Consider the following 27,959-nt stretch of genomic DNA (forward strand, 5'->3'; position numbering starts at 1 on the left):
GTGTTGAAACCATAAACTGTATGGTTGAAATGTGTCATCGCTGACTAATTTGACGCCCCTGACTGATAAAACCATCGGCTCATATTACTAAACAGAGACATCCACTGACGCATGGAGCAAACTACATGTCTACAGGGCTGGATTGATTTTTTTTATAATCCATCATTGTTTTAAATAAAATGTCAATGTCTACATACTTGAAGTCTTATAGTTGTATCTATCAGTGTTAACAGAGGTTGTTTTTTGGTCTACTTTTTACTGCATTACATATTACATGTGTATTTCAGAAAGTTTTAGACTTATAGTAACAAGTACAAAATACATAAATATTAACAATACATACTTAGAAAATAAAGAGTTATAGTACAATAATGAAAACTTTTATTTATTGGCAGGAATGAGTTATACTTATAGGTGATTGACATTTGATTTGTTTCACTTAAGCTATATCCAGGTAACAGAATTACAAAACAGCAAATGAGTCCAGACTGTTCTTAACTTTGTGGTGGAAATGATATGCTCAATTTAGCAGCAGCTTCTAAATCCATGTCATTATGAATGCAGAAAGTAAATTTCAATGTATAAACCATGGCCGGGTGGTGGGGCTGAGAGCAAAAATGAGCTGCATTTATTCCTATGCATGGATTGTTGCGTGATGATTAGATTAACAACAAACTAATTTAGGAATATGCATGGTGAGATAATACTAGTATAATAATAATAATAGTCTAAAAACAGGGTTTTTGGCACAGAGTTTCTCTTCATTACAGGCAGGTTTGTTACCAGGTTTTAGTAATAACGTTTTAGTACAATGTTATCATAACCGAGCAACAGAAATAAAACCCAAGTTGTAATAAACCATAGTTATTTCTTTATGGTTAATATTTTAATAGTATCGACTGCCGATAAAGTTTCAATTAAAAATATTTATATTATGATGCACAGTGAACCAGAGGCTCTTGCTTGAGGGGCCCTAGGGGTCTGGGGCACTGTCTTGCTTTGCCTGGTAGATATATAAAATTTGGCAAGAAAAAATATTAGATAAATAACTGTAGCTTCTAATATGTGTTTTGTCATGCAATCCAACTCTATATAGATTAGTTTATTTATTTAGACCAAAATCTCAAATTTGCCCTAAAGGGTTTATTTCTGCAGATATGATCAAAGCTACCTAAATCTTTTTAGTATCAGTGCAGATTCCAAATAAATGCCCCATGTTATAACAGAAACAACAGTGCGTAATACAGAGACCTTGACAGCATGAGAAAGTTGTGTGCTGGATTCAGCCTGGCGTGTGTGTGTGTGTGTGTGTGTGTGTGTGTGTGTGTGTGTGTGTGTGTGTGTGTGTGTGTGTGTGTGTGTGTGTGTGTGTGTGTGTGTGTGTGTGTGTGTGTGTGTGTGTGTCCTGGCATGTGACGACGATGGAGGAGGAGGAGGTGAGCGAAGCAAAGCAAAGCTAGGAACAACAAGGAGAGCCGGGGAGGGATTAGCAGTTCACTATGCTTATCTGCATGTGATATGTTAGCGACCGAATGTGTCCAAACGGTTTTTCTTTTCTCTTGAGCTCAGCGATTTGTCAGCTACTTGAAGGCCTTTAGTCACTTAAAGTTTATGTTAGTAGCAGCAGTCTGACGTTAGCCCCTGCTGCTAGCTAACTCCTGCTGGTGACTTCTAACAACTTGTCAACAGCCGATCGATACTGGACAGGACTTGGGACTGTTTTCTCTACATGTTTTTTGGCCTGTTGGCAATTTCTCGTAGTGTAAACATCTTCTGAACCAGCAGCACTATTGGGAGAGGTAAGCTAACTTGGCAAACCAGCTAACGTTATTTAAAGGCACACTCGGGAATGTGGGTCAGCCACGCTAACAGCTAGTGGTATTCAGTATTCAAGGTTAGTAGCTAACTAGCTAGCTAAGTTAGCTAGCTGTGCCGACTCTCTTCGACGGCCGACTAATATTGTAAAAAAGTTTGACGGTTGCCATGTTTATAATTTCGCCGTCGTTTCATTTCTCAAATGCTTGTATCCAGTCATAGTCCTGTCAGTGACTTACACAATTCACTGTAATGTGGCAGATATTTTCCGAGAACCAGTGTGACAGGTTGTCTGCTGGACGACAAGCCTCAACAGTCCAAATCTGAGGTGTTGTGTTCCGTAAACGTTATGAAAACAAAGCTTAGACTTTGTCCCGCTTTGGGCCATCATTTAATGACAACATTCGTGCGGAAAACATTAATACATCTGTAATAAGTAGATTCTGTGGATGTCAGGGCACAGCTACATACATGGACGGATTAATCCACTAGGGGGCCGGGGGCAAATATTTAACCCCCACCCCCAAAGCCCTCAGCCCTACTGCCCTCCACCAGCGAACAACACTGCTCAGTGTGTACATAGTGCATGCACCCTGTCCCCTTAAAGCACCCACCAAGTACACTGTGCACCCTACCTTGGAACTGAGGCAAACAATAATACAGATGTCTCCCAGCTCCAATAAAGAGACAGTTTACTTTTTAAGATAGTGGAGAACAGACTGGAATGTTTAGGACACTTTAATGTCAGTCCAAAAACTGTAATTGGCGGAAGACTCTTGAGTTGTGGGCCCTCAATGTTCATGGAAATTGGGCCCATATTTGTGTCCAGGCCTGTGTTTTTTTTCCTCATAGAAATGAATTAGAAGGGGTTCCTTTAAAGTATCTGGGTGTGTTTTGCTAATCATTGAGCTGGACTGCTTTGTCGATATTGCAATTGCGCTATAATTTCCGATAATGGATTGAATGATAACGTTTACATAATTTTTCTCATTGTCATTGAAAAACATGTTTAAATGATTATGGTGTGATGTTTGTGGGGATTTGTACCAAACAGTAGAAGTAGTGTAGAATATGATTTTCAGGCCAGGACAGTATTTTAACACAAGTCCTGCCTTTAAAAAAATGCAGCCAATTTAGATAAAATTTCAATTCTCAATTATTCTTTCCAAAAACTTTACGTATAATAGGGGATTTTATGCATATCACCCACCACTATTGAGGTGTTGCACATTTATCTTCATACAAAATTGGGGTGTTAATGGTCTGAGGCCCCTTCTTGTTTGTTTCACCTGCCTAGTGGGTAATCCAGGCATGCCTACACAGCGTGTGTATATCATGGCATGAGCCTATTACTATCAGAGACATTCCCTGGCTGCTCAAACACAGCCCGTAGTAATGTGGACTGACTAGGGAAAGGACACCTAAATAAACACACTGTCAAAGATTAGGTAAATACACTCATTTCAGTTATAGGTGATACACTTAAGACCTAAAGCAAAATAGCACTATATATGCATTTCTGCTAACATGAAAAACAGACATTTAGGGGAGCATTTTGGCTCTGCAACGTGTTATGACAAGCTTACCTCTCAGTTTGGCTAGTGAGTGGTCACTGGAATTGGGCTGTCTGTTAACCACTCACGTGCTGGATCTAATAACAGGGTAGATGATATATGGACTTTTGAGGCCAGTTAACAGTGATGTGGTGGTCCTTCTTGGTCTGTATGTAATTTACATGTTGAGTATACACTGTTCATTTTAATATTGCCTATTTAAAATAAAGTATTATATTCTTTAATAGTAGAACTATGATGACAACGTGACAGGAGGGGAGCCGCTGAGTCAGCTTAAATAGGAACCATGGAAGGTACAGAGCAGCACGACAGGGTGAACGGCCACTGCAAGCCCAAATCCCCCCAGGACGCGGCTGTTGTCAGGTGGACGTCTCCCGAGGGAGAGTCTGGAGGTTCAGACAGCTGTGGAGGGACTAGTGTGTCGGAGCTGACAGACCTGCAAGAGTTAAAGGCCATGGAAAGTGATGAGGAGGAGGACAAGGAGAAGGAGAAGGAGGTAGTTCCACCCTCCAAAGGCCTAAAAGTGGACCAGAAGAAAAAAGAGAAAGAGAGTCTGGATCACAAGGAGAACAATCGCAGCAAGCAAAACAGCAGTGCAGCATCCAGCTATACAGGTAAAACTTATATTGCAAAATCCAAAGACTTGCTTCCTGGAAAGTCATTGGAAATGGTGCATGACATAAATGACAGATCATTAATATTCATGCATTTTTGTTATGCAGACCTGTCGCATACCTCGTCGCCCTCGCTGTCAGAACAGCTGCGTCTTGGCCGAGAAGACAGCACAGGGTCTGGGATCAGCGTAGAGTGTAAAGTCTGCGGGGACAAGGCCTCTGGCTTTCACTATGGCGTGCATGCCTGTGAGGGTTGCAAGGTAATACAGTGTGTTTATCACAGCAGAATAGCTAGGTCAGTTTTGTGCTGTCTGATATGAGTTGTTGAACCAGTTGCGTTGTTTCTCACTCAGGGATTTTTCAGGCGAACCGTGCGGATGAAACTGGAATATGATCGCTGTGAGCGATCCTGCAAAATTCAGAAGAAGAATCGTAACAAGTGCCAATATTGTCGCTTCCAGAAGTGCCTGTCTTTGGGAATGTCCCATGATGGTGAGAGGGGACAATATTTTTGCAAATTAACTCTATATATTAGGCCATGTTATTTAAAATAACTAAACTAAATATTTTTTTACAAATCCAAGAGTTACAAGGAAATGGATTAATTGAGAAGGGTTAAGTTTAGAAGAATTTGATTTAATCTGAAGTGAGTTGTCTGTTTGGGGGTTGGATATATCTTAATGCTCAGTTCCATGTTAACTTGTAATTGATTTGCATTGATAAATGCTTATACAGTAAAATGTGTTTGTGCACCCTGTTAACAAAAATGTGTGTGTGTGTGTGTGTGTGTGTGTGTGTGTGTGTGTGTGTGTGTGTGTGTGTGTGTGTGTGTGTGTGTGTGTGTGTGTGTGTGTGTGTGTGTGTGTGTGTGTGTTCTCAGCGATCCGATATGGACGTATGCCTGAGGCGGAGAGGAAGAAGCTGGTGGCAGGCCTGCTTGCAGAAGAAGTGAATCTCAGCAAACCAGGCGGCTCAGACCTGAAGACCTTGGCCAAACAAGTTAACACAGCCTACCTGAAGAACTTCAGTATGACCAAGAAGAGGTCCCGCAGCATCTTGTCGGGCAAAACTAGCAGCACCTCAGTACGTTCTAGTCTTAGAACAGCTCAGTCCTGGTTTTACAGCTATTTAATATAATATATGGAAAAGTATAAGTAACACATGGTCATCATCAATGGGACACAGGAATATAATCAGTCTTAACTTTTTCTGGTTTAAAGCCTAGTCTGGAAATATGTAAGATAACCCCAACGTAGTTGTTAATATATAACCCAGTCTTGTGTTTTATGCTAATCCTCAATACCTTACCTGTCAAAAATGTCATACTTCGTATTTTCGAAGTCTTCTCGAAGTTACAGATGGTTATTTATGAGAAATTTATTTTTGTTCTCCTTTTAGCCGTTTGTGATTTACGATATGGACACACTCTGGGAGGCAGAAAGTGGTTTGGTATGGAGCCAGTTAGTTCCAGGTGCGCCCCTGACCAAAGAGATTGGGGTCCATGTGTTCTACCGCTGCCAGTGCACCACGGTGGAGACTGTGCAAGAGCTCACAGAGTTTGCCAAGAGCATTCCAGGGTTTGTGGACCTCTACCTTAATGACCAGGTGAGTCACTTTCTACTCATTGTTCTCTGCAGTAAGATGATTTGTATGTGGCTGTTTATTTTAGGCACTAATGTACAATTGTCTGTGTGCTCTCTGCAGGTGACTTTACTGAAGTATGGTGTGCACGAGGCTATTTTTGCCATGCTGCCCTCTCTCATGAACAAAGATGGACTGTTGGTGGCCAATGGAAAAGGCTTTGTGACCAGGGAGTTCCTTCGCAGCTTAAGAAAGCCCTTCAGTGAGATCATGGAGCCCAAGTTTGAGTTTGCTGTCAAGTTTAATGCTCTGGAGCTGGATGACAGCGACCTGGCCCTGTTTGTTGCTGCCATTATTCTCTGTGGAGGTGAGACTGAAGGATTTGCTAGTAAAGTATGAAGAATGTCATATTTGCTTGTTGTCAGGTTCAGTGTATCTGCAAGTCTTAATTATTTATTGTTTTCATCTCTTTTTTTTAAATGGCTGTGGAAGGTCTAAATAGATCTTCCATTTCATTTACAAAAGTCCTAAATATTTTCTCAGTAATGTCAGTCATAAAATGTTAGTATAAAAGTATCAAGTTCAACGCAATCATTGTGTAGCCGTTTGACTGATTCATTGTCAATGTTAAAGACATTAATGTGAATGAATTAATCATTTTTAAATTGGTTAATCCATCCATCCATTTTACGCTGCTTATGCTGGGTCCAGAGACCTGTACTATGAAGCAAGATCAACATGCCCTGGATTTATTTCCGTTACCTGGCTTCACCAAACCTAACAACCGTGATCCTGCACAAGCTGTGTCACGACGCTGGTTAACAACTAGTTCAATCAACCCAGGGTTTCCCAATCCAGCGACGCTAGCGTTCACATTTAAACAGGCGGTGTTTGCACAGCATGACCAATCACAAACATCTACCAGAGATGCATATTTTACATAAGAAGTGCAAACTATAATTCTACATAAATATGAAGAACACAGACACGCAGTTGCTGCTTCCTAAAACAGGAATGAAAGCTGGCAAAATAATAGCCGACACGTTCATAAAAATATCCATCATAAAAATATCCATATATATATATATATATATATATATATATATATATATATATATATATATTATGTGCAGTTTCACATTCTCTGGTTAAGCTGCCTGAGTGCTGTGGGAAAGAAGCTGTTTAACAGCCGAGTAGTTCTTACATCATTAGAAATTATTGTTATATAATTCTGCTACTGAAAAAAATGTATCTCTGTTGGTTTGCCAGCATACTTTCATGCTTTGGACAGTATGATTGTGAAGAACTTGTTGCATTCCATATGAAATGTGACGTGGTGAACCCTGTAGTTTGATCAGCGTAAATTGTGACTTTCTTGTTCTCCCAGATCGTCCTGGACTAATGAACGTGAAGCAGGTGGAGCAGAGTCAGGACAACATCCTCCAGGCCCTGGACCTCCACCTACAGGCAAACCACTCTGACTCAGCCTACCTCTTCCCCAAGCTGCTGCAGAAGATGGCTGACCTCCGTCAGCTAGTTACTGAGAACGTTCAGCTTGTCCAAAAGATCAAAAAGACTGAGTCAGAGACTTCGCTCCACCCTCTACTACAGGAGATCTATAAAGACATGTATTAGAATTATCCAGCACAGACTGCTTTTAGCAATACTGTTACAGACTGAATTTACAACGATGATACTACACTGCATTCAATACAAGCACTGTTGCGAGTACGGGCATGGATTTTAAGGTGCAGATGAGGCAAAGACATGTGGTAGGGCTAACACAATCAGCAAAGTCTTCTCAATGTCAGCATTACCCTTGGCACAATAATGTATATGTGTTATGTGTGTGTGATGAGCATCTGGAATCATTTGCTGCAAGTCCTAGTTTCCCACAACGGTCACTTAACAGAGAGAATTATTTGATTTCTCACCAAGGCTGCTCCTGTTACATTACTGTCTTGTTACATTTGAATAGCAAAGCTGACCCCAGAACAGCATCTAGAGAGAGAGAGCTTCTCCTCACTCATATCGGCTCCGTGTTTGTCTGTGAAGGGAAAGCATTTCATGTTCTTACACCAATGGCATTGTTGAAATAGAAATGAGCCATAACGTTTGTACTGTGCAAGAGATACGTTAGATGCCAATGTCTTTGGTAGAGTGATTGTTCTCAGACTTTTGGTAAAGCTGAAGATGCACAAATTGGCTTTTATTTACATCATCATCATCATCATCAACATCCGCAATGACTGCTACTCTGCCATTTGGTTAATAGAACACAAACTGGGCTGGCTCCAGCATTGTAGAGCTCTCTTAACGCAGCAGTCTGTGCAATACCATTTCCATTTTTCAATAAATGTGGAGATCCAAGTTCTATAGGTTTTGTCTTAAAGCCATGTACCCAAGTGGTAACTAATGGACTATGCTGCACAGATTTTGTCCCTAAACTGACACTATAAACACATTACCCATTGAAGTACAAGGGACAGCATTTTTTGTTTCTCTTTTTTTGACATGTAAATGATCATGAATTTGCCATTTTAAGTTTTTTTTCTTTGTTTATTCTTTGTAATTATGTTACTAATTATTTGTATTTGTTGATCATATTTGTAAGGCAAAACATGAATTATCTTGTTTTATGTATTATTCAGTATGTGTCCTTTCATATTACATGCTTGTCTATTTAGTTTAGGTTGTACCAAATATATTGTCAAGCATACCAACAAACGTTTCCTTGATGAGGAATTTGGCAGCACACTACCACAATGTCATTGGTAAAATTGATGATTAGAAATCAACATCCAGCACAAATCACTTCTGTATTCACACGATATACAAGCTATAACCACAGTCCTAGATTACTACCCTTTCTGTGTACAGTCTGATTTGGCTTGTAAGGAGAGCCACACAGTGTAAAAACCTTTACAATACTGTAGCCAGGATTCATAAGTTTCAAACTGTTTTTCTTCCCCTCATATTCTGTAGGACTTCTTTTTTTTACTGTACTTCATCTGAATGGACTTCAGTATGTCAGCAATGGTGCACAGAGTCCACCTTCAGAAATCTCCCTTTGTGCTCTTAATCTCTCTTGATCCCTATCTACCTCTAATGTATGATCTGTGACATTATTCCACTGTCTCATCTGATCTCTGACACTTTTTTCCTTTGCCTTAATTCCTGCTATTGCAACACATTGCAAATTTGATATTATTGGCTGATGTGCGTTGTGCCAACAAAACAAGAAAGTACACCAAAAAGTTGATGTAAGCTACCTCTATGACTGTGTTAAGTGATTAATTGACATATTTGTTCACGTGTTAACGTGTTAAGACTTGAAATAATTTCTTCCTTATAGTCACATGTAACCTAGCTGCAGATCTAGCTAGTTTAGTAACATCACACCTATAAACTTTATTAGAAATATTAACTGATTTTCTCTTTTTTTTATGATACAGATAACATGTCACGTAACTTGCAGTTTATTAACTGTTTTCACTTGAAAGTACTACCTGGTCCTGGTATGATATGACCATAACCAGTCAAACTTTTGGAGAGTTCAGACAAATGTACGGATGAATGGGAATTTGGAATACGTAATTTACAAACGTCAACGTCACGCTCGTTGCTAAATTGATTGGTAAAAGGAACCGGCTGACAACTATTTAGCTATCGCTAGATAGTGAGATGGAGGGTGTTTGGCGGCATGCTCAAAACACACGGAGGATGGACCGTAGTGCAAGTATCTGTAGGTAAGCGGAGTTGGGTTGTATTATAAAGCCATTAAAGTGAACATATTGTGGGAAACCAGATGATCTGAGATGAGAAATATTCATGTAGCTTAATAACTTGCCCGTTAGTGCCACCGAGAATCTGTGCTACTTTAAAGTTGTCGTGCTGCATTATGTGAACGATTCACTTAACAGTAATTTAGTTCTAAGTAAAATTAGACAAATTAGCATTTTGGTTGGTGTTTAAAAGTGTTAGCGTGGGTAACGTTGGCTAGCTAGCCATGTGAATACATATGTGTCGGGAAAGGATTAACGTTAGCTGACATGAGCTAACGTTTAGCGTTGAAATATGTGCCGAAACTGTTTAGCGTTAACGTTTAATTTCAATCGGTTATTGGGCAACTATCTGCACACTGTTTAACGTTAGTTATCAGATTCAACGTGGAACTCCGACATAGCTAACTAGCTAGCATAACTTAGTTGAGTGGTGACTAACTTTTTGCAACAGATAGACTTCCGACACCACATAAACACAAACGGCTGTTGACTGATCCACGTTTGTGTGTGGGGGGTGGGCGGAATGGTTTGGCAGTTAACCTGTCCTAACCGTTCTCTTAATCCATCCATGGTCCTAACCTATCCCCTATGCCTCTAACGTATCCCATCAGCATTTATCTTTTATCTATCAGCATTATCATGTACTGTAACGTTACAGTTGCTTTTTTTCGTAGAGCTACTAACGTTAGCCGTGTAGAATTTACCGATGTTGTTTTTTTTAAATGGTGGTCGGGTCAACCGTTAACCACTTATGTCCTTAGCTTATCAGATGCCATTTCTAGTTCCATAAACCCCACTCATATTAGTATTTTATTTTTTTTGAGAAATTTAACACAAAATTAAGACTTGAATCTTGACGGTTCTGTGACTTGACCGATTTAGGACTAGCTAGACAGGACAGAAACAGAAGTTTTGACCTCTGTAAATCCAGGTGTTAAAATAAAGTCTCACACGTTGAACTAGCTATGTAAAAATATGCTGCTTCTGATTCAGTAACTTCCCTTTTCATTACAGGCGTTTTATAAATGGCTCTTGCAGATTTGGTCCAAGGTGTAATTATCGACATGAATGGCCAGTTTTACAGTCATCCCAAATATGTAGGTACTTTCAAAAAGGTGGATGCTGGTATGGTGATCGCTGTAGGTAAGGTTTTTTTCCATTTCATTCCACCCTTCAGTGGTATGGAACTAAATGAAAGAGGATGCCATGCATGCTGATCACCTTAGCTTATTCAATATTTTTCACCACTAGGTATCTTCATGTCCTTCAACCTGAAGTGGCTGCAGGTAGAAGAGGTTCGGTGCCTACGGTTGCCTCCTCCCGTGTGGTTTATGCTCTGCCTGACAGAAGAGGCTCAGAGCCTGCTTTTCTGCAGGCTCAGGTGACGTCGACGCAGGAATGCAGCAGATCACAATTGGCGGATAATATCGCAAATCCTCAACACAACATTGGGCGCCTGGCAACAGATATTGCTGAGGAACAATCACAAGGTATTTGTTTTCATGGGTGACAATGACTGGTCAGCATTTCTTTATACTTCACTTGCTCTTTCTATACAGATATGAACACTCACCGCACTGCTTCTTGGGAGTCGGTCCAGAGCTCAGAAGTTGCTCAAGCCTGTGCACGTGATGGAAGAAATGAGCAGGTTAGCTTGATTTTTAAGTGATCTTTTTACAGGGCATATTGGTGAATAAAACCAAGTTGAACCCACCTTCTGTGTTCAGGAGATTTCTTCCAGTCAGACGACCGAGGATGGTGCATCTGCTGCGGCCTCTAGTACCCAGGGGAATATAGAGGAAATTGAGGCTTTCCTCCAGAGTAAAAATGTGACCTGTGGCATCTGCATGGACAAGGTGTATGAAAAGACGGATCCAAGAAACCACATTTTTGGAATCTTGCCAAACTGTAATCACGCCTTCTGTTTACAATGCATCATGACTTGGAGGAAAACAAAAGACCTCGGGCCGGATGTGGTAAAGTAGGTTCTAGTAATATTTGAATATTTTACTACATCTGACGACACGTGTAAAGGAATTTGACTTGACATCAGTGTTTAATGATTATTCCTCAGGAGCTGCCCACAGTGCCGAGTGAGGTCTGCCTTTTATGTGCCTAACAGACACTGGGTTGAAGGACAAGCAAAGGAAAGCCTAATAGCTGCCTTCAAAGAGAAATTCAGGTAACTATGGAATGTTTTTTTTTATTTTTAGTTTTTTTGTCTTACCAGGGCACTGTTTTTAAAAATTGGCTTGCAATTTAAGTTTACCCTTATTTTGTACATGCTATGTATGTAGTACTGTACATAGGTTTCACTCATCCATCATCTTCATGCGGGACATGCCACTCCAGCTTGACTTCTCAGCTCTCGCCCATCCATCCCCTGCCTTTTCAGTGATTTTAATTTTTTTTAAACTTCTGACGTGTTAGTTATTTTTTTGCCTGACATGCTGTGGAGTTGCATTCAGGTCGAGCAATGGAACTTGGTTGCGATCGTTGAAAACCTCTGAAGGCCTAAAAAATTGCCTGTACAACATGTGCAATATGTGATTAAACCACCTCAGCAACTCCAAAGCATTTGGTTTTTTTGAAGGTCACCAAAGTAAGTCTTAAGGTTGTAGAAATGAAAATGGTCCAAAAGAAGTCAGTGACAAATGTCTGGATGAATCCAGCCAGCCTCTACATACATACTAAAATAGCCTTTCTCCTACTATCCATAATGGGGAGGGATTATTCTTGATGTGTAAAGCAATGTGATGATCTTGTCTCAACACGTTTTTTTTTTTTTTTTTTTTTTTTTTTTTTTTTTAACAGGAAATTTAAATTAAGGAGATATGAAACCTGTAGTCTATATCCACGACGTTTTATGTTGGACTAATTATTTATCAGAGAATGGCCAAAATCACTGGCATTCTCTTAAAGTTTGTTTTTATCTGCCAGTACAGTCAATTTTACAGCACTTCAGCGCAAGTACAGAAAAATGACTGAAGGTTGTTCACAGCAGTGTCTTTTTTTTAAAAGGAGTTGGGAGTCAAGTTAGTTATTGGGTTCATGCAATCGGTAGTTGTCGGGGCTTTTTTTTTCCTGTTTTCAGTGGTCACGCCCTGCATCTCCTCCACATTATGTGCTCTGCCCTCAGATTGCAAGGTCACTCAGCTTTCATGACTAACACATGAAAGACAGAAATACTAAAACAGCAGTTTGGATGAAAATGGTTTAACAAAGAAACTGAAGCAAAACCGTTCTAAGCATAATTTTTTAACATTTTATTTACAGGATAATTCCGGTTGCGCCACATGTCCCTCACCTTCTGCGTTCTTTGTTTGCACTCAACTTGCGGAGGCATTTTTTTTCCTATCCAGGAATGTTGTGTGGACTAGCCAGACCTTCCTCCGCAGTGCTGTGGAGATGGGTCTGGCCGTGCGAGACTTCAATACATGTGGCACATTTCACACATTTTACCCTGATAGGTTGGATATATTGTCAAACTAAAACTGTCTATTATGACTACTAAAGGTCTTACATTTGTATTGAATACAAAATGGGGATGCATATAATTTTTAAAAATTCGGAAGTTGTTACATTAGTTATAGCCTCGTATGTTTCCATGCAGTTTTGCCTGTAAGTGTTATGTCAAGTTAAATACAAAATTGCTTGAAATCTTAAGCCAATGCTAAATTATTGTGTTGAGAAATGACCACAAGCAGCTGAAACCCCCCTCCTATTCTGTCTCGTCTCTTCGTGATTCCAGTAAGAGAAGATGCAGTTACTATACCCGATACAGATGCTGCCCTTTCAAAACGGAGTGCCTTTATCGGCATGACAAACATGCACGTCGCAGGTCATTTCCGGTAAATATAATCCCGGTTATATGCTATCAGGTTTCATTGCCATTGGTATGCATGAGATAATGGGTTTACTTTTCCCTTGCATTTGTTTTTTGCTCAACAGTATGATACAGAAGATGAAGACTACGATGGTGTGGATCTGCTTAATCTTTTCATAGCCATGACCCTTATCGGTGACGATGATGATGACGATGACGACTTTGGCTTTCCTTTTTATCTATCGGAGGAGTATGGTTTCTGAAGAGCATGGTTCCTGAGCTTTTTCATTCTTTATTTTCAGTGACTCGATCCACTGAGTGGGGTCTTTATTTAAATTGGCCCGAGAAGAACACATGGCTGTGTTTTGACCCTTCTGTTGGTATTGAAACCTTCATAGTAGCTGTGATCAAGATCCGGGATGTCAACCGTGCACCATGGAGGGCCCAGTGTTTTGGGGTTTTGACGGCCCAGTGTGTTGGTTTTAAATTACAGTCCGACTACAGCTGGTGATTTAACTGACTAGCAGTCTTTCAACCAGAGAGGAGCTAACTTGTGAAATCGCCTGCTACAGTCCTGTGTTTAGAATTGAGGACATGTACACTCGGCTCTCTGCGGCACATGGTTTGTTGCTCCAGTTCTAATATGTAAGCATCCCAGATGTGATGCATCTTTAATCTGTAATGATCTTGTGGTTAATCTGTGGCTATCTAGTTTTGCATTTATTACACTCCAGGGGCCATAGTTCTTTAAACATGATTGTTAATTTTCCCTTTACCTATGATTTAATGGGAGTGCTCAATTCAGACTTCTCTGAGCAATTTGCACCATTTTGATATTTTAAAGTGTTGTGTGGATGGTAGTTTTAATTGTCTATAGATGAAAAGTATGCTGTACCCTTCTTGCTAATGTCTACTACTTATGATACCTGCCTCAAGTGATAGTCACGAGACCCCTTTTTTTTTTTTTTTTTTTTTTTTTTTCCTAGTTTTGGCAAGAATATAGAATGTATAAGATTTTATTACTTTTTAACAAGTTGTACTTGTACACAGAAAATAAAACATTGCTTCACACTCTGTCTCACTGAAAATACGTGTCTTGCTTTTCACTAACATTTTTTTTTGTAGTTATAGATTTGTAAGATTTAATTTTAGAGGCTAGAATCTATTGCTTGAGTTTTACCAAAGAATTTCTAGTTTTACCCTGTTTCTACCAGTCTATGGTTTTACCACTAGGTGGAGGTGTGGAGCACAAACTTAGTCACATGAAATTACCGGAAATTACACTTACGAAGAAGAAATGTCAACAAAACTGGCGGGGTGGCCGGACAGTGGCAGGCTATTACCATAGACGGTATATATATATTAAGAGGCTATCACGGTACTTCACCCGATAGTATGGACACGGGTATGTTTCTGAGTCTGTTTGACGGGCAGTCGAAGCTGCTGGTCCGGTCGCTTTGTGGAACCTCCGGTGTCCACAGAGCCCTGGGCGTCTTCCACAGACAGCAGCGAGCCAACCCTCAAATGTCTCTATCTAACCTCATGGAAACCCTGTGTCAAGACGAAATAACCTATCCAGATGCTAAAGACCAGCCACTAACTGTGTAAGTAAAAGGTTACGTTTCCGTAAAATGATTATTTTTATTAATTTCTTTTAGCTAAAATTGGTAGTAATAGTCACTGGGGATGAGATAACGTTTGTTTTCTTAAGGGATAGTGAAGTTTCTTTCTGCCAGAATTTACCCTAGAAAACATCAGTGTATAGGCATCTTGAGTGTACATTTACTCAAGTGTAGTTCTTTGTAATGGCAAACTTGCTAATTAAACCATATGAGTTATAACTATATACATAATTTCATATGGCATGAACATGTCTTAAATAGAAGGGTGATGCCGTTGTGGCATGCCAGATATTTGTACCTTCCATGTTTTACTACTACTCTCCCTGCATTTCAGAGAAAAATGTTTTTACTTCACAATATTTTAGACTCTTAAACTTAAGTATGAAATGATAATCTTCAGCTATGCAGCAGATAAGTGCTAAATTAAGTTCATAAATGCCAAACTAAGACAAACTGGACATCTACCATAATGTCACATACCCATTCCTCTAACATTTTATTTCCTCAACTATTCTAGTAAACCCCTGGTGTGCCTGTTTCCAGCATTATTCAAACAAAACCTGCTGTCCTTCATCCATCTGGTCCAATCGGTTCTTCCCCGGACCACTGTTCTCCATCTTCTGAAATGCCTCAGCCAGGACCTTCATCCAAGCCCCTGGGTCACTGCTCTGGTTAGACAGCTGGAAAGAAACCTGGGGGCCCACAATGAAGAGCCTCTGTATACTCCACTGTGCAGCCAGAGACTCAAGGAGCTTTCACAGCGTTTGGTTGGTTCTGGTGAGACTGAAGGATGGGCCAAGTGTTTCAGCGGTCAACCAGTAGAATCTGAATCTCGGCGTACATCTTGTTTATCAGAGCTGGGTACACAAAGGAAAAGAAAGGGCAGCGTTGTCACTTTGGACTCTGATGGTGAGGAAACGGGACAGCAGAGTAAACGGATAAAGATGGATCTCTGTGGAAGTGAATGTCTCAATGCTGAAGAACAGAGCGCAAAAGCAGAGGCATCAGGAAGATTAGGAAGTGATGCTCCAGCAGAAACTCCTGCTGAAGAACTGCAGCCAGCAACAGACAGTTCATGTGATGCCCTGCCTGAACATATAAAGGTAGGGACGCTGTGGCAGGACAGGCTTTATCTGTCCTGTCTACACTGAAATGTATCATCCAATTGACCAATTTGATTTCTTTCCAAATTTTCAAATGATTGGAGACCCTGATAGCGAATTTCCACAGGGATTAAATGAGGTGTACTAACAGACCATTGTACTTATTTGTATCACACAGTTTACAGTTAGAATAATAAAACTTGATCTATGTTTATATAGGTCTCTGTTCTTCAAATAAAAGAATTACTGGAAAGTCAGACAGAGGTAAGAAAAATGTCTTCTTTCTTCTAGCCAGCACAGTTAGCACAGACTGAGAGTGACCTTTGTTATTACTATATTTTATTATTGTCGGTTTGCAGTGGGACCAGAGCTCCATGGAGGTGTTCAAAGTGCTGAACGACTGTGACCCCGGCCAAGTATGTCCTCAACATAGTATAGCTTTTTGTTAATAGTTTATCCCCACAGTAAAGTGTAAAATGCACTATATGTAAAAGTGTTTGTAATATTTTATCCACCCCATTATTGTACATGGGGAAACAAAATATTAGATACATCTTTTAATGTACTGTTATACAACAGCAATATAAATACGGGCTCAGAAATTATAATGTAGTCGAGTAAACATCCCAACAAAAATTTAACATAAGTTTTACAAAGGTAGTAGCTATTGCAGAGCTATTCTATACAATTGTACAGATGTCACTGAATCTATAGCAACTCTAATTTAAGAAATAAAGTGGAGAAACAGACAGATTATTAATTATCACATAGTTACCACTGGTTAGTTTAGCTTGTTGTACTTTACTGCTGCACTTGGCAAAAGAAAAATACCCTATAGACCAATCAGGGAGCTTTACTGAACCACTCATGTTATACATTTGCTTGCTGATGGGCAGTGAAAGGACTAATCCCACATCTCTACCTCTCCTGTTTAGGTGGAGGTGTTATGCAGCATGCTGAATTTCCCTGACTTACTGGAGCAGACTCTGCCTAAACTGTGCAGCAGTATTTTTGGTCCCTCTCCTGACTTCAGCTACAGCACGGCAGCAACACTCATCAAGAGCCTCCTGCTGCAGAAGGTCCATCACTGAATATGAAGGATGCAGAATGTGTCATTGTGTTTGATACTGAAAGGATATTGTTTTACTGCAGGTCCTGTTCCTGTCAGAACCGGCCTCCAGATGTCTAGTCGCTGCAGTGATGTCACTGTGTAGCCGCTATCCCAGACCAATGTGCCACGTTCTGATCGGACCAGTTCTAGAGGAAAAGAACATAGGTGAGGAAACGGTGTGAGCTGTGACTGATCGCAGCAATCTCTTATTAACATTTTATGTCGCAGGGGGCCAAAGTTAGAGAGCAGCTGGCATGGATTCCCTGTCCTGGTCCAGTTACATGGAAAAGGATGCTTTGATGTTACGACCTTGTTCCTTACCTATTGGCCCGTACATCAATGAATCCTCTATTTTGAACTTTGCTTTGTTTTCAGGGAATCCACAGGCTGAGCTGCTTAACAGACTGATAGAAGGCTGCCTGGATTCCCATTACAGACTGCTGGTGCTCCAGTGAGATATTTAAATGATGTATTTACTGCTGTAATATGTCAAGAAGCACAACATAATAGTGGACTCATATGGTTATTAGTTGCTGATGCAGTCTTTTACCTCTTTTTCCCCAGAATGACATTCAAAATAGCGTGGAGTGAGGCCGTGCTCTCAATTATTCACAGCTTGCTAGATTCCAAGGTAAGATAAATGTTTATTCATGGGAAAAGTGCTGCAAGGCCACTTAGTCATAATATTCACTGTTATTGAGGTGCCTGTTTTATATTTATTTTTTCCAGCCTGACTTGAGTGAAGAACTGTTCACACAGTTTATCGAACAGCTCGTCAGCAAGGGTCCTCAATTCACGAAGTCTGTGAAGTTTGCAAAGATGATGCTAACAGTCCTCACCAAATATAGCAGTCATGTAAGTTTGTACATTCACATCATGTATAATGGCTGAACAGTGGATGAAATAGTATTTGTAATCTTTCTGCTGTTTTTCCAGGTGACAGCTGCACACAAACACTCCCTGCATGGTTGCCTTATATTAAATGAGACCTTCCTGAAAAAGTCTCTCCAAGCTGCTTTGAAAAGAATCACACACACATGAAGCTTCATCTGACCTAATGCATGTTAACAAAACTGTTAAAATATGTCATTGTGTACTTATTGGCAATATTTTGACTAAAAACAAATGAAGCACCTCAAGTATATTTACTAAAGTACTTTTCTTGAATACAATTTTGAGGTCCTTGACTGTAATACTTACATTTAATGTACCTTAAACTCCTACTTCACTACATTTCAGAGAGAAATATTGTACTTTTTACTACACAATTACTGTATTTGAGAGCTATAGTGACTAGTTACCCTGCAGATTTGGATTTTACATACAAAATGTGATCATCTTGTAAAATATGATGCATAGTTATATATTATGCTGTAAATAGTGTATAAAGTGATTAGAATTGTCTCTATTTTCAACACTGAAATCCTGCTTATAGGTTAAGGCATCTGTATTACGTAATATATTGTTTGTAATAATACAATACTGACCAATGCCATTCTGCTGCACGGATACTTTTAATTTTAATAAATTTTTCTGATATTGCTTCTTTGTGGATCTTTAAGAGTTTGAATGCAGGACTCTAACTTGTATGGAGTATATTTAAATTGAGGGTTAGGGTTTTACTATTTTTTTACATTTTCTTTTCTTTAAATAATTACTTATACCATAAATATACGTATCAGTATGCCTGGCTTTTAAATACACAGCTTTCTTGTAGTAATGTAGTTTAAAGAAAAAGACAGGAACTTTTGAACTTTATTTTATTAGGAGCCTTTACATTTCAATACAGTCTACAAATCTTTTTTTGGCAGTGTATTATGTTGAGCACAGCAAACATACATTGTCATAAAAATACTAATCAGACAGCCATTATATTTAAACAAATTAGAAACATCAAATAAGTGACACGTGTAAACAATATTCTACAAAGTCATTATTTGTATATTATATGAATATATGTGTGTAGTATGAAAAAAACAAAAACGTAATTTGCGCTTTTTGATGACGTCAGCAAAAGGCAGCCTTTATCTTGCGTAACTTCCGTTTGCACTTCCTTTTCATCGTAGCGAGACGGGAGGGACAAGCTGCTAAAATGAGGTTAGATCCATTTTAACTAATAAATGTCAAAACATAAACGGTTTCCACATTCAAAGGAGTTGTATTACCCTTCTCAGCTTGTAGTTTTGTTATTTAAGCGGCAGTTATGTTATCTAGTACCATTATTTAGAATTGGGTGAAGCAAAGTGTCTGGTACGGGACCGGTTCATCTGCCGCTGTAACGTTAAAATCCCCACGCTGAGTTTTAGATGTAATCCACCGCCATCCACACATATAAAACGTGTTTTTGAAAACTATCAAGCATCGGATGTATATATTAGCTCTCCTAGATACTATATAATGCAATCTTTCCCAGTTTAGTACCTGTTTTTATGAAGGTTTAGTTGCCGTCATAGACCAATGGAAATAACTGGGTTTATGGAGGTGTTTAGATAATTCACTTTCATTTAACGTGTTTTGTGATTTTTATTTAACAGTAAGGTATCCAGGGATACGTTGTACGAAGCCGTAAAGGAGGTCCTACAGGGCTCTCTGACCAAGCCAAGGAAGTAAGTTCATAGTCATATGGATAAAGCTGGTAAACCTGTGACACTGTAGATAAAAATGCATGAATGGGATACCGTGTAACGTTATAAACTGTCTGTCTGTAGGTTTACGGAGTCGGTGGAGCTGCAGATCAGCTTGAAAAACTATGATCCCCAGAAGGACAAGCGTTTCTCCGGCACTGTCAGGTTCGACCTTTTACTGTTTCACCCAACCTTTTCCCTGTGTGCTTCCAGCCCTGTCTAAGTATTAAAACAGCCTGTTTATATGGCAAGTAGTTGCTGAAATCTCAAAAGTTAAAAAATACAAATCCAGACAGGCCAGGGGCAGACATGGAGAAGTACTCTGGGTAGTCTGACTGAGCTGACCCAGCCTTGCTGGTGGAGGTGAAGCAGGCGGACCCCTACCCTGGGTCTTAAAACATGAGGGGAGGCTTTGAGTGGCTGAGCTGTAAGTTCATGTCCTCAAGCCGACCAATTTACATTATGTTACCAAAGAGGTCAGCTGGACACCGGCCACTGTGGTGGTATGGGTAAGACTCTTTCTATTACACAGTAAATGAGGAAGGTGTCATTTGGTAATGGCAGAGTATGAGTTTCAATGTCAGTTTAGACAAGTAAACCTTTTTAATCCCAAAATGAATTGCATCTAGTTTCCAGTTGCTCTACAAAACATGTTTGTAAACTGGAATGATAATTTGATAAATGTCTTTGCCTGTATAGCATAATGTATCCATTTATAGTGCGTTCCATTTGTACTCAAATTTTCTGAGGTCCAAGTCGGAAAGCTTGGAACTCAAAAGAACCTGGTGGCTCCGTGCATCAACAGTTGTGAAAGCTGTAGTAACGTACAGTTATAAGCACTTCTGTGTCATTTGTCTCACTGAACCAGTCGTACACGCAGCGCTTTCCATATTCTCTTTGGACAATGTTGTTACACTGTTTGTATGCACAGACAACATAGTGTGTTGTAAACTGGTATTGCTAACAATGGCTAACCTGGCTAAAGCTAATGAAAACAATGAAAATCTGACTTGTAAATGGAACGCCTTCAACTCGGGGTGTAATGTCGTTCCCAGCTTCGGCTTCAGAGTTCCGACGTAAAAGGAACTCACTGTTATAACAGCATGTTGCACACTATGCAGAAGTTTTCGACCAACCATACCCTGCCTTACATCCAACTGATGCCCCTTTGTTTGACGTGGGGTTGGGAGCAGTGTCTAACTGCTTTGTTAATCTGCAGGCTGAAGAGTCTCCCCAGGCCAAAGTTCTCTGTGTGCATCCTGGGAGACCAGCAGCACTGTGACGAGGCCAAAGCCGCTGAGCTGCCACACATGGACATCGAGGCTCTCAAGAAGCTCAACAAGAACAAGAAGATGGTCAAGAAGCTCGGTACGAAGTTCGCATCGTGACCCACGAGACACCAGACTTGCAATCGGTGACGATTGCAAGTCTGACAGGAATTCTTTTTTTTAATTTGTTTTGTTTCAAATTGCCCTCCTCTAGCCAAGAAGTATGATGCCTTCCTGGCCTCTGAGTCTCTGATCAAGCAGATCCCTCGTATCCTGGGTCCCGGGCTGAACAAGGCCGGCAAGTTCCCCTCCCTGCTCACCCACAACGAGAACCTGAACACCAAGGTGGATGAGGTCAAATCCACAATCAAATTCCAGATGAAGAAGGTACGCTCAGCAGTACTCAAATTTATGAAAACAGTCATGCCACTTTACTGATTGTTACCGGACTGTTGATCTTAAAACACTGATGTTATATTGAAGAAATGGGTTGTTGGGTTACTGAATAATATATTATCTTTGCTTTGTGCTGTAGGTGCTCTGTCTGGCTGTGGCTGTAGGACACGTGAAGATGACGGAGGATGAGCTTGTGTACAACATCCACCTGGCTGTCAACTTCCTGGTGTCTCTGCTGAAGAAGAACTGGCAGAATGTGCGTGCCCTCTACGTCAAGAGCACCATGGGCAAACCCCAACGCCTCTACTAAAGGACAGCTTTTCTATTAATAAAAATGTGGATATGGCTCCAAAGTTGACCGTTTTGGGAGTTTTCCTTTTTTGTCAGATCTTTTTAGTGTAATTGTCAACATCTTAGTATTTTGAGGTTAGGGTACTTGGTAATGAAATTATCTTTGTTAATCAATCAAACTTTTCATACATGTAAAATGTAGCACAAAGTGCTTTACAATTAAAAACAATTGACCCCCCACCCCCTATCACAAATACACACCCACCAACAACATCCACAGACACTGTCTCATACACAATAAAACTGTCATGTCACTGGGCATGGAAAATAGTTCATAGTTTAATCATTTTGCAAACATGAACTTATTTAAATCAATAGAATATTAGGCTTCTATTAGGGTCTATGAATCACTCAGTTTTGAAGAAATGATGGATGGAAAGAAACTAAACTAATACTTATGAATACTACATAGGAACAAAAACAAGTCAACAAGTAGCTCTTTTTTTCACCTGTTTAAAATAATGAATGAGAGCCTGGCTTATTTCTTGTCTTATGTTAAGGTATCCTGACAACAAAAATTGTGCTTTACCTTTCAAACATAGGCATTGTGGGTTTTCCCATTTTTCAGTAGTTTTAGCAAATGTATGTTAAAATCTATTCTACCGTTGACCAGATTCTTAGCTTTTGTGACCAGAGTATTTAACATGAGATGGATAAAAAATATATATATATTGTCCTATTACCCTAGTATTAGCATTGCTGCCTTGGATATCAATACTACTAAGATCAGCCTATCCCTACTTCAGTGGCTTCTAAAGGTCTGAAATATTGACCAAATGGAGCCCCCTATATGTTCTTGATGCAGAATAATCCCTCAAATTGTAATTATTTAGGAACTAGAGACGTTTCTTGAAGTAATCAAACTTGTCTGGCCAACACCGTCCTAGTGGTCTCGGGGTGGCCCAAAGCTGGTCTAATATTGTACTCGTACTACTACATGGATAATATAAGAAGTAATAACCCTGCTGATGATAATGGGATCCAGCTGACCTGATCAGTGGGAGAATACAGTAGTGTAATCGGTAAACACTGTTGTACACCCCTTTGTGTCACATTTGTGTACAGTAAAGGTATATGCATCCACCAATCAATTTAAAGATATTAAAATATCCCTGTGTCTTTGCAGTGTTTGGATTTAGTGCTGTGTATAGGTACATTTATTGGTACATTTGATTCATCACTTGGGACAACACCAGCATTTATTTATTTAAATTTATTTATATATTATTTAAAGATAAAAACACAGCAACAGGTACAGCCACAGCTCCCCATGATCCTCTTGGGGCGGATGTCCTGCTCAGGTTTGACTGTGGATCTCTTAATAGGATTATCTATTCTCAGTACAGGAGAAAGGCCACGGGAGAAAAGAACCAAACGCGTTCAAGACCTTGTGAGAACGTATTTGTGTTTACAGCAACAATAGAAAATCCAGTGTTGACTGCGAAGAGGATTTGAATACTTGAATCTGTTTTTTACCTGAGGAGGACATTTGGATTATTATTTTGAAGACAGTAGTGATGAACGCCCAGGTGAGTTAAATAATCTACCAGCTGTCCTCACCTGTTCCTCTTAATACTGATTAACACCTTTATAGTGATGACTATCGTTCAGTAATAGAGGTCATGTTTCTCAACTAATTTCAGCCTGATGCCGAGACAGCCAACTCCGGTCTGTCCACCATGCTGGGCAGTGAGGACAGTGACGAAGGTAACATAAAATGTTCATAATAGGTCCAGGAATGTGGCCGGGTTGGCTCAGTTGGTGGAGCGGGCGCACACGTGTAGAGGTTTGCTCCTCGACACAGTGGCCGCAGGTTCGACTCCAACCTGTGGCTCTTTGCTGCATGTCATCACTTCTCTCTCCCCTTTCATGTCTTCATCTGTCTTGTGGAATTAAAGGCCTAAAATGCCCCCCAAAAAATTATCTTTTTAAAAAACAATTAAAAAAAAAAGGTCCAGGAACCAGTAGGCTATCGTGGCTCTGCATTTGAACTGGGTTGTGTCTTTACAACAGAAACCAGTCAAGAGGAGCCCTCAATCCCAAACTGGAACGAGCTGTCCATCATAGAACGTGTAGGCCTCAACAGGTGACACAGCCTCATATTAATATTTATCATAGTTTATCTAAATAACGTGATTTAATCAGACTTTTCATTAAACTTGTCTTGTTTTCTGACAGCATGGAGATGTCAGAGAAAGATTTGGAGGTAGGTCACCAACTTCTTCACCATGATATACCACGCATTACGTCTTTCCTCCTTTTATTGGCCTATGTGTGCAGTTTTATGGTTTTATGTTATATGTTACTTATATGCAATATTGGCTCTTTTATGTTGCTTTTTAAGGATAAGTTCACAATTTTTCAAGGGAAAAGTGCTTGTTATAATCACACTGGCCATTTAAAGGTCCCTCCCTAATGCTCTTTTAATGTAAGTGATGGTGAAAACTCTGTCGTCCTCCCGTGCAAAGGTGCATTTAAACGCTCGTATACACAGGAGGAATGATTACAACAAGCGAAACCAGTTTCAGTGTTCATATGGGCACCTGACTATTGGTTGAACACAGACTTGAAAAATTGTGTACCCATCCTTTAATGTTTTAACAGGCACATTTTGTGTATCAAGGTATGGAAGAGTGTAGTTGTTGATTTTGTGCTGAATATCTTGATATATAGGCAGCAGATACACATGTTTTTATTTAATATTTCTTATCATTTCAACCATAAAGAATGCAGCTTAAAAACTGACAATACATACGCGTCTGAAATGTAAGGGTTCATTTAAAACCTGAGTGAAATAAATGTTCTTGCTTCCAGACGGCCTTCTGTCAGATCGCCCTGGCCTTCCGCTGTGATCAGTACACCCTGAAGCAGAGGCTGCAGGCGGAGGAGCACGCCCGCAACCTGGCTGAGGACAACATCCAGCTGGAGCTGACCAGAGGAAGGGAGACCCTGGAGGTGCAATGACTGACAGATAATGTGAAACAAGTCTAAATAACACCACCAGAGTGCAAGTGTGTGTGTGTGTGTTTTTGTGTGTATTTGTAGACGCTGAAAGGCCTGTGTCTGGACAGTAAGCGCAGTATGATCCTGCAGAGGCTGGAGCTGTCTCTGGACATCCTCGGTGGGACCGTGGAACGAATCTCCAACACAGCGGAGGTGCTCGGCGCTGTGCACCAGGCACGTCGAGGCTCCTTTGCTCCTATTTTACATTTGGATAGCTAAGTACCACTTAAGACTGGTGGTTTCCAACCTGTGGGTCGGAGCTCCAAGAAAGAGTCCCAGAAAAGACATTCTCGTCAACATACATTCTCCTCAAGGGTTTATAAGTTTCTGTTCATGACTTAATCATTGGTTAATGATAAAAGAATGTATTAGTGTGGAAGCCCACAGTGTACAATAAGCCGCAAGGCAGACATTTTAAATGCTGGTGGTACATCATTACAGCCCATTAAACATTTACTTGATAACATTAAATATTAATTAATTACCAAATAAGAAACAATCAAAGTTAAAGTTTGTGGTAAAAACAGATGTGTGTAGGTTTGTACACTGTTTTAGGAGCAACAACCATCCTGGAAAACCAAAACCTCTCTCTATTTATGCATTATAGTGTCTTAATAATGATCTGTAACACATTATAATGTATTTATGTACATTAAAGCTATTAACAACTGCTTAGCTCTTTTGATTTTTATATGATTTTATATATATATATATATATATACACACATATATATATATATATATATATATATATATATATATATTTTTTTTTTTTTTCCGTCTGATAGGAGGCTAGAGTGAGTCATGAAGTCGAAGTGATGGTTGCTCATGTGGAGAATCTGAGGAGACAACATGAAAGAAACGTGCTAGAGCTGGAGGAGGCCAAGAAGACGATCCAGCAGCAGATCTCCTGCAGAAACAGCATCGACCAAAGAGCATCGCCAGGTTCTCTGATTCTATCTTGTGGTGTTTGTCGTGTTCTGCCATCATGTGCAATGTTTGACTGACTCTCTTGTTCTAGATCCAGAGGAAAGTGACATCAGAAAGAAAAGCTCTCATCAGGTATGCCGATATTTGGCTTATCGTACCATCTGAAATGGGTAGCCACCTTTTCATCACCTCAATATGCGTTTTATTTGTTCTTATTCTTTGTTATTTTTTTTAGAGCCTTCGTCGCAGAGTCAGCATAACACTTATTCCCAGCCAAATCCAGGTAAGGAACTTTCTTTACAGTTTGTTATCATCTAGAAACCCAAATGAGTGTCTCCTTCTTTGTCTCTACAGGAGAAGATAAAGCAAGACTTAAAGAATCAAGCTACTCCTAGAAGGTCCTTCAGCAAGGAGTCCTTCCTCACCTGCCCGTCTCCCCCCCTGAGATCAGAGTCCAGCTGCTCTGTGACCAATGACAACAGCTACTCAGTGGACGACAGGTCGACTAGAGGCTCTACTTTTACTCTTTGTGCCTGGGCCACATGATCAGCAAGTGTGCCTCACATCAGCTGATTTCCTTTTTCTCTTTTTTTTTTCTTCAGGCCACTGGATCCAGATGACACTCCGTCAGAAGCTCCAGCTGCTGAGCTTCCTTCATCGAAACAACTGGCCACCAGAAAGATACACAACAAAAAGTATGGAATCAAAATAGCGGAAACATCACACAATGACAATACTATAGCCTGCAGTAAATACATTTGATGAAGCACTTGATGTTTCTTTTTTCTTCTTCACTTGATTATTATTTGCTGTGAAAAAAGATTAATTGCAAGAGCAACAATGCAAGTTTCCATTCAGTTGAAAACTAAAATGTTAAAGAGCCCTAAGGTGGCTATTGGATTTTTACCCAATGTTGAGGCTCTGTTTTATAGAGAGGCCCTGTGTAGAAATAGAATGTCAATATAAATATTTCAGTTAGCATTATGCGTACATGGTGCATATCCTTAAAGGGGCTGTACACAACATTCAGAACATTAATATAGCAGCAAACAAATATTTGCTATGTTAACATATAGTGGAGTAATGGCGTCCTGAGCAGAGAAGGAAATCACACTCCCTCTGTGTGTTGTAATATGAGCTTCTCCTATTCTTTGTTTTGGTAGCTGGGCCGCCCGCGCATGCATTTGGCTATGAAAAAACGTAGGGATTTCACACATTGGGGAATGGTTAGTCTATATCCACGATGTTCCACTTCCGGGATTGCTCCGGTGCCGCAGGAAATTAGCCGGATGCATGTCTATTCGCTGATGTCCATTTCCTTCCGTTTTTTTTGTGTTTGAATTTTAAACTCTGGTAGATTTATGAGGACTATGGTTAACTGCTCCTCAGATCTTTGCAGGGTAAATTGAGACCGCTAGCTAGACTATCTGTTCAATCTGAGTTTTTTCTCGCACGACTAAAACAACTTTTGAACGTTTAGTTCCAGCAAAACAAGTTCCTTCCCGAGGCTATTTGGCAGCAGCTCCGCAGAGCTTCTGGCGATTGTGATTGCTTTAAAGAAATGCCAGTAAACCAGAGCATGTTTTTTCTCCCATCCCAGAATGCTATGTGGACTAGCCAGACCTTCCAGCGCAGTGCCTTGGAGGATGGTCTGGCAAAGCGAGACTAGGGAATGGTCTGTGAGAGGCCTAGAGCTCATTGGGGCCCAGAGCTCATTGCTCAGGGGATCTTGAGCCGGATTAATCACCCCTGAGTTTATAGAATGGAATTAATTTGAATATGTGTATGCCAATTTCTGGGAATATAGGGAACTGTGACTGAAAGACACTTTATATATTTCACATCAGTACAAACTAAAGCCTAATAAAAAACACCACCAGTTAAGGGCTTTTTCTGTTATTTTGCTCACCTTTGTAAAATTGCTTTGACACTGTACTAGAATAATGTAACTGTCTTTGTTACAGATCCCCTCTGGAGACTTTGCGGCAGAGACACAAGGGCAAAGCTGCGTTATCAAAGAAAAAGGCAGACAAGGATAAAAAAAGTGCAAATATTTACCGACAGCTTTCTGCAAGCCCGTAAGTCAACATATGTTTTTAAAAGACAACTGTGAGGATTGTTTTTGGACAAACACTGACTGACTGCTGTCCTCAGGTGTGGGTCCTTGTGGAGACATCGTCCTCTGGCTCACTGGTTGTATCGCTGTCGCTGGGCGCTCTTCTGCGTGTACCTGTTGGTGCTTTTCTGTGTCGTAACTTTGGCTTACCTTTTTGTGGAAGCTTCATGATGGGATCACCTGGGCCATGGACATACAGTCAGCAGGACGTTGTCTAAATTCTGTAACTGTATTGCAAAC

General features: G+C 40.1%; 5 protein-coding genes across 10 annotated transcripts; all 5 read left to right on the forward strand.

The window, feature by feature from the left end:
- Positions 1 to 1,395: 1,395 nt before the first annotated feature.
- ppardb (peroxisome proliferator-activated receptor delta b) lies at positions 1,396 to 9,011 on the forward strand. 5 transcript variants are annotated; one of them, XM_028582555.1, is made up of 8 exons: positions 1,396 to 1,436; positions 3,617 to 4,003; positions 4,112 to 4,263; positions 4,357 to 4,495; positions 4,884 to 5,086; positions 5,402 to 5,608; positions 5,708 to 5,951; positions 6,972 to 9,011. In XM_028582555.1, exons 2-8 carry the CDS (start codon positions 3,676 to 3,678, stop codon positions 7,217 to 7,219), a joined length of 1,521 nt encoding a protein of 506 aa, XP_028438356.1. In that variant the 5' UTR covers positions 1,396 to 1,436; positions 3,617 to 3,675; the 3' UTR covers positions 7,220 to 9,011. The 5 variants fall into 5 exon arrangements, with proteins under 5 accessions (XP_028438356.1, XP_028438354.1, XP_028438355.1 ...); XM_028582553.1 differs by having other exon boundaries at positions 1,412 to 1,799; XM_028582554.1 differs by having other exon boundaries at positions 1,412 to 1,799; positions 3,620 to 4,003.
- A 250-nt stretch (positions 9,012 to 9,261) lies between these two features.
- Positions 9,262 to 14,271, forward strand: mkrn4 (makorin, ring finger protein, 4). 2 transcript variants are annotated; one of them, XM_028582558.1, is made up of 8 exons: positions 9,262 to 9,333; positions 10,384 to 10,512; positions 10,621 to 10,859; positions 10,929 to 11,017; positions 11,097 to 11,350; positions 11,444 to 11,551; positions 13,121 to 13,220; positions 13,321 to 14,271. In XM_028582558.1, exons 1-8 carry the CDS (start codon positions 9,269 to 9,271, stop codon positions 13,456 to 13,458), a joined length of 1,122 nt encoding a protein of 373 aa, XP_028438359.1. In that variant the 5' UTR covers positions 9,262 to 9,268; the 3' UTR covers positions 13,459 to 14,271. The 2 variants fall into 2 exon arrangements, with proteins under 2 accessions (XP_028438359.1, XP_028438360.1); XM_028582559.1 differs by lacking the exons at positions 13,121 to 13,220; positions 13,321 to 14,271 and adding an exon at positions 11,667 to 11,948.
- A 224-nt stretch (positions 14,272 to 14,495) lies between these two features.
- Positions 14,496 to 18,573, forward strand: fance (FA complementation group E). The gene is made up of 10 exons (XM_028583365.1): positions 14,496 to 14,799; positions 15,335 to 15,920; positions 16,140 to 16,184; positions 16,280 to 16,336; positions 16,856 to 16,999; positions 17,073 to 17,196; positions 17,407 to 17,482; positions 17,596 to 17,662; positions 17,761 to 17,886; positions 17,968 to 18,573. Exons 1-10 carry the CDS (start codon positions 14,591 to 14,593, stop codon positions 18,070 to 18,072), a joined length of 1,539 nt encoding a protein of 512 aa, XP_028439166.1. The 5' UTR covers positions 14,496 to 14,590; the 3' UTR covers positions 18,073 to 18,573.
- A 463-nt stretch (positions 18,574 to 19,036) lies between these two features.
- rpl10a (ribosomal protein L10a) lies at positions 19,037 to 21,677 on the forward strand. The gene is made up of 6 exons (XM_028582457.1): positions 19,037 to 19,128; positions 19,566 to 19,637; positions 19,740 to 19,820; positions 20,875 to 21,023; positions 21,138 to 21,310; positions 21,459 to 21,677. Exons 1-6 carry the CDS (start codon positions 19,124 to 19,126, stop codon positions 21,627 to 21,629), a joined length of 651 nt encoding a protein of 216 aa, XP_028438258.1. The 5' UTR covers positions 19,037 to 19,123; the 3' UTR covers positions 21,630 to 21,677.
- A 1,380-nt stretch (positions 21,678 to 23,057) lies between these two features.
- LOC114559440 (lymphoid-restricted membrane protein) lies at positions 23,058 to 27,951 on the forward strand. Its single transcript, XM_028584073.1, has 13 exons — positions 23,058 to 23,199; positions 23,314 to 23,377; positions 23,684 to 23,756; positions 23,849 to 23,876; positions 24,485 to 24,625; positions 24,716 to 24,847; positions 25,462 to 25,618; positions 25,695 to 25,735; positions 25,839 to 25,886; positions 25,958 to 26,103; positions 26,206 to 26,298; positions 27,568 to 27,681; positions 27,758 to 27,951. The coding sequence occupies exons 1-13, from the start codon at positions 23,188 to 23,190 to the stop codon at positions 27,888 to 27,890; spliced, it is 1,182 nt and encodes a 393-aa protein (XP_028439874.1). The 5' UTR covers positions 23,058 to 23,187; the 3' UTR covers positions 27,891 to 27,951.
- Positions 27,952 to 27,959: the final 8 nt, after the last annotated feature.

The sequence above is a fragment of the Perca flavescens genome, chromosome 7 (genome assembly GCF_004354835.1).
Source record: "Perca flavescens isolate YP-PL-M2 chromosome 7, PFLA_1.0, whole genome shotgun sequence".
NCBI lineage: Eukaryota > Metazoa > Chordata > Actinopteri > Perciformes > Percidae > Perca > Perca flavescens.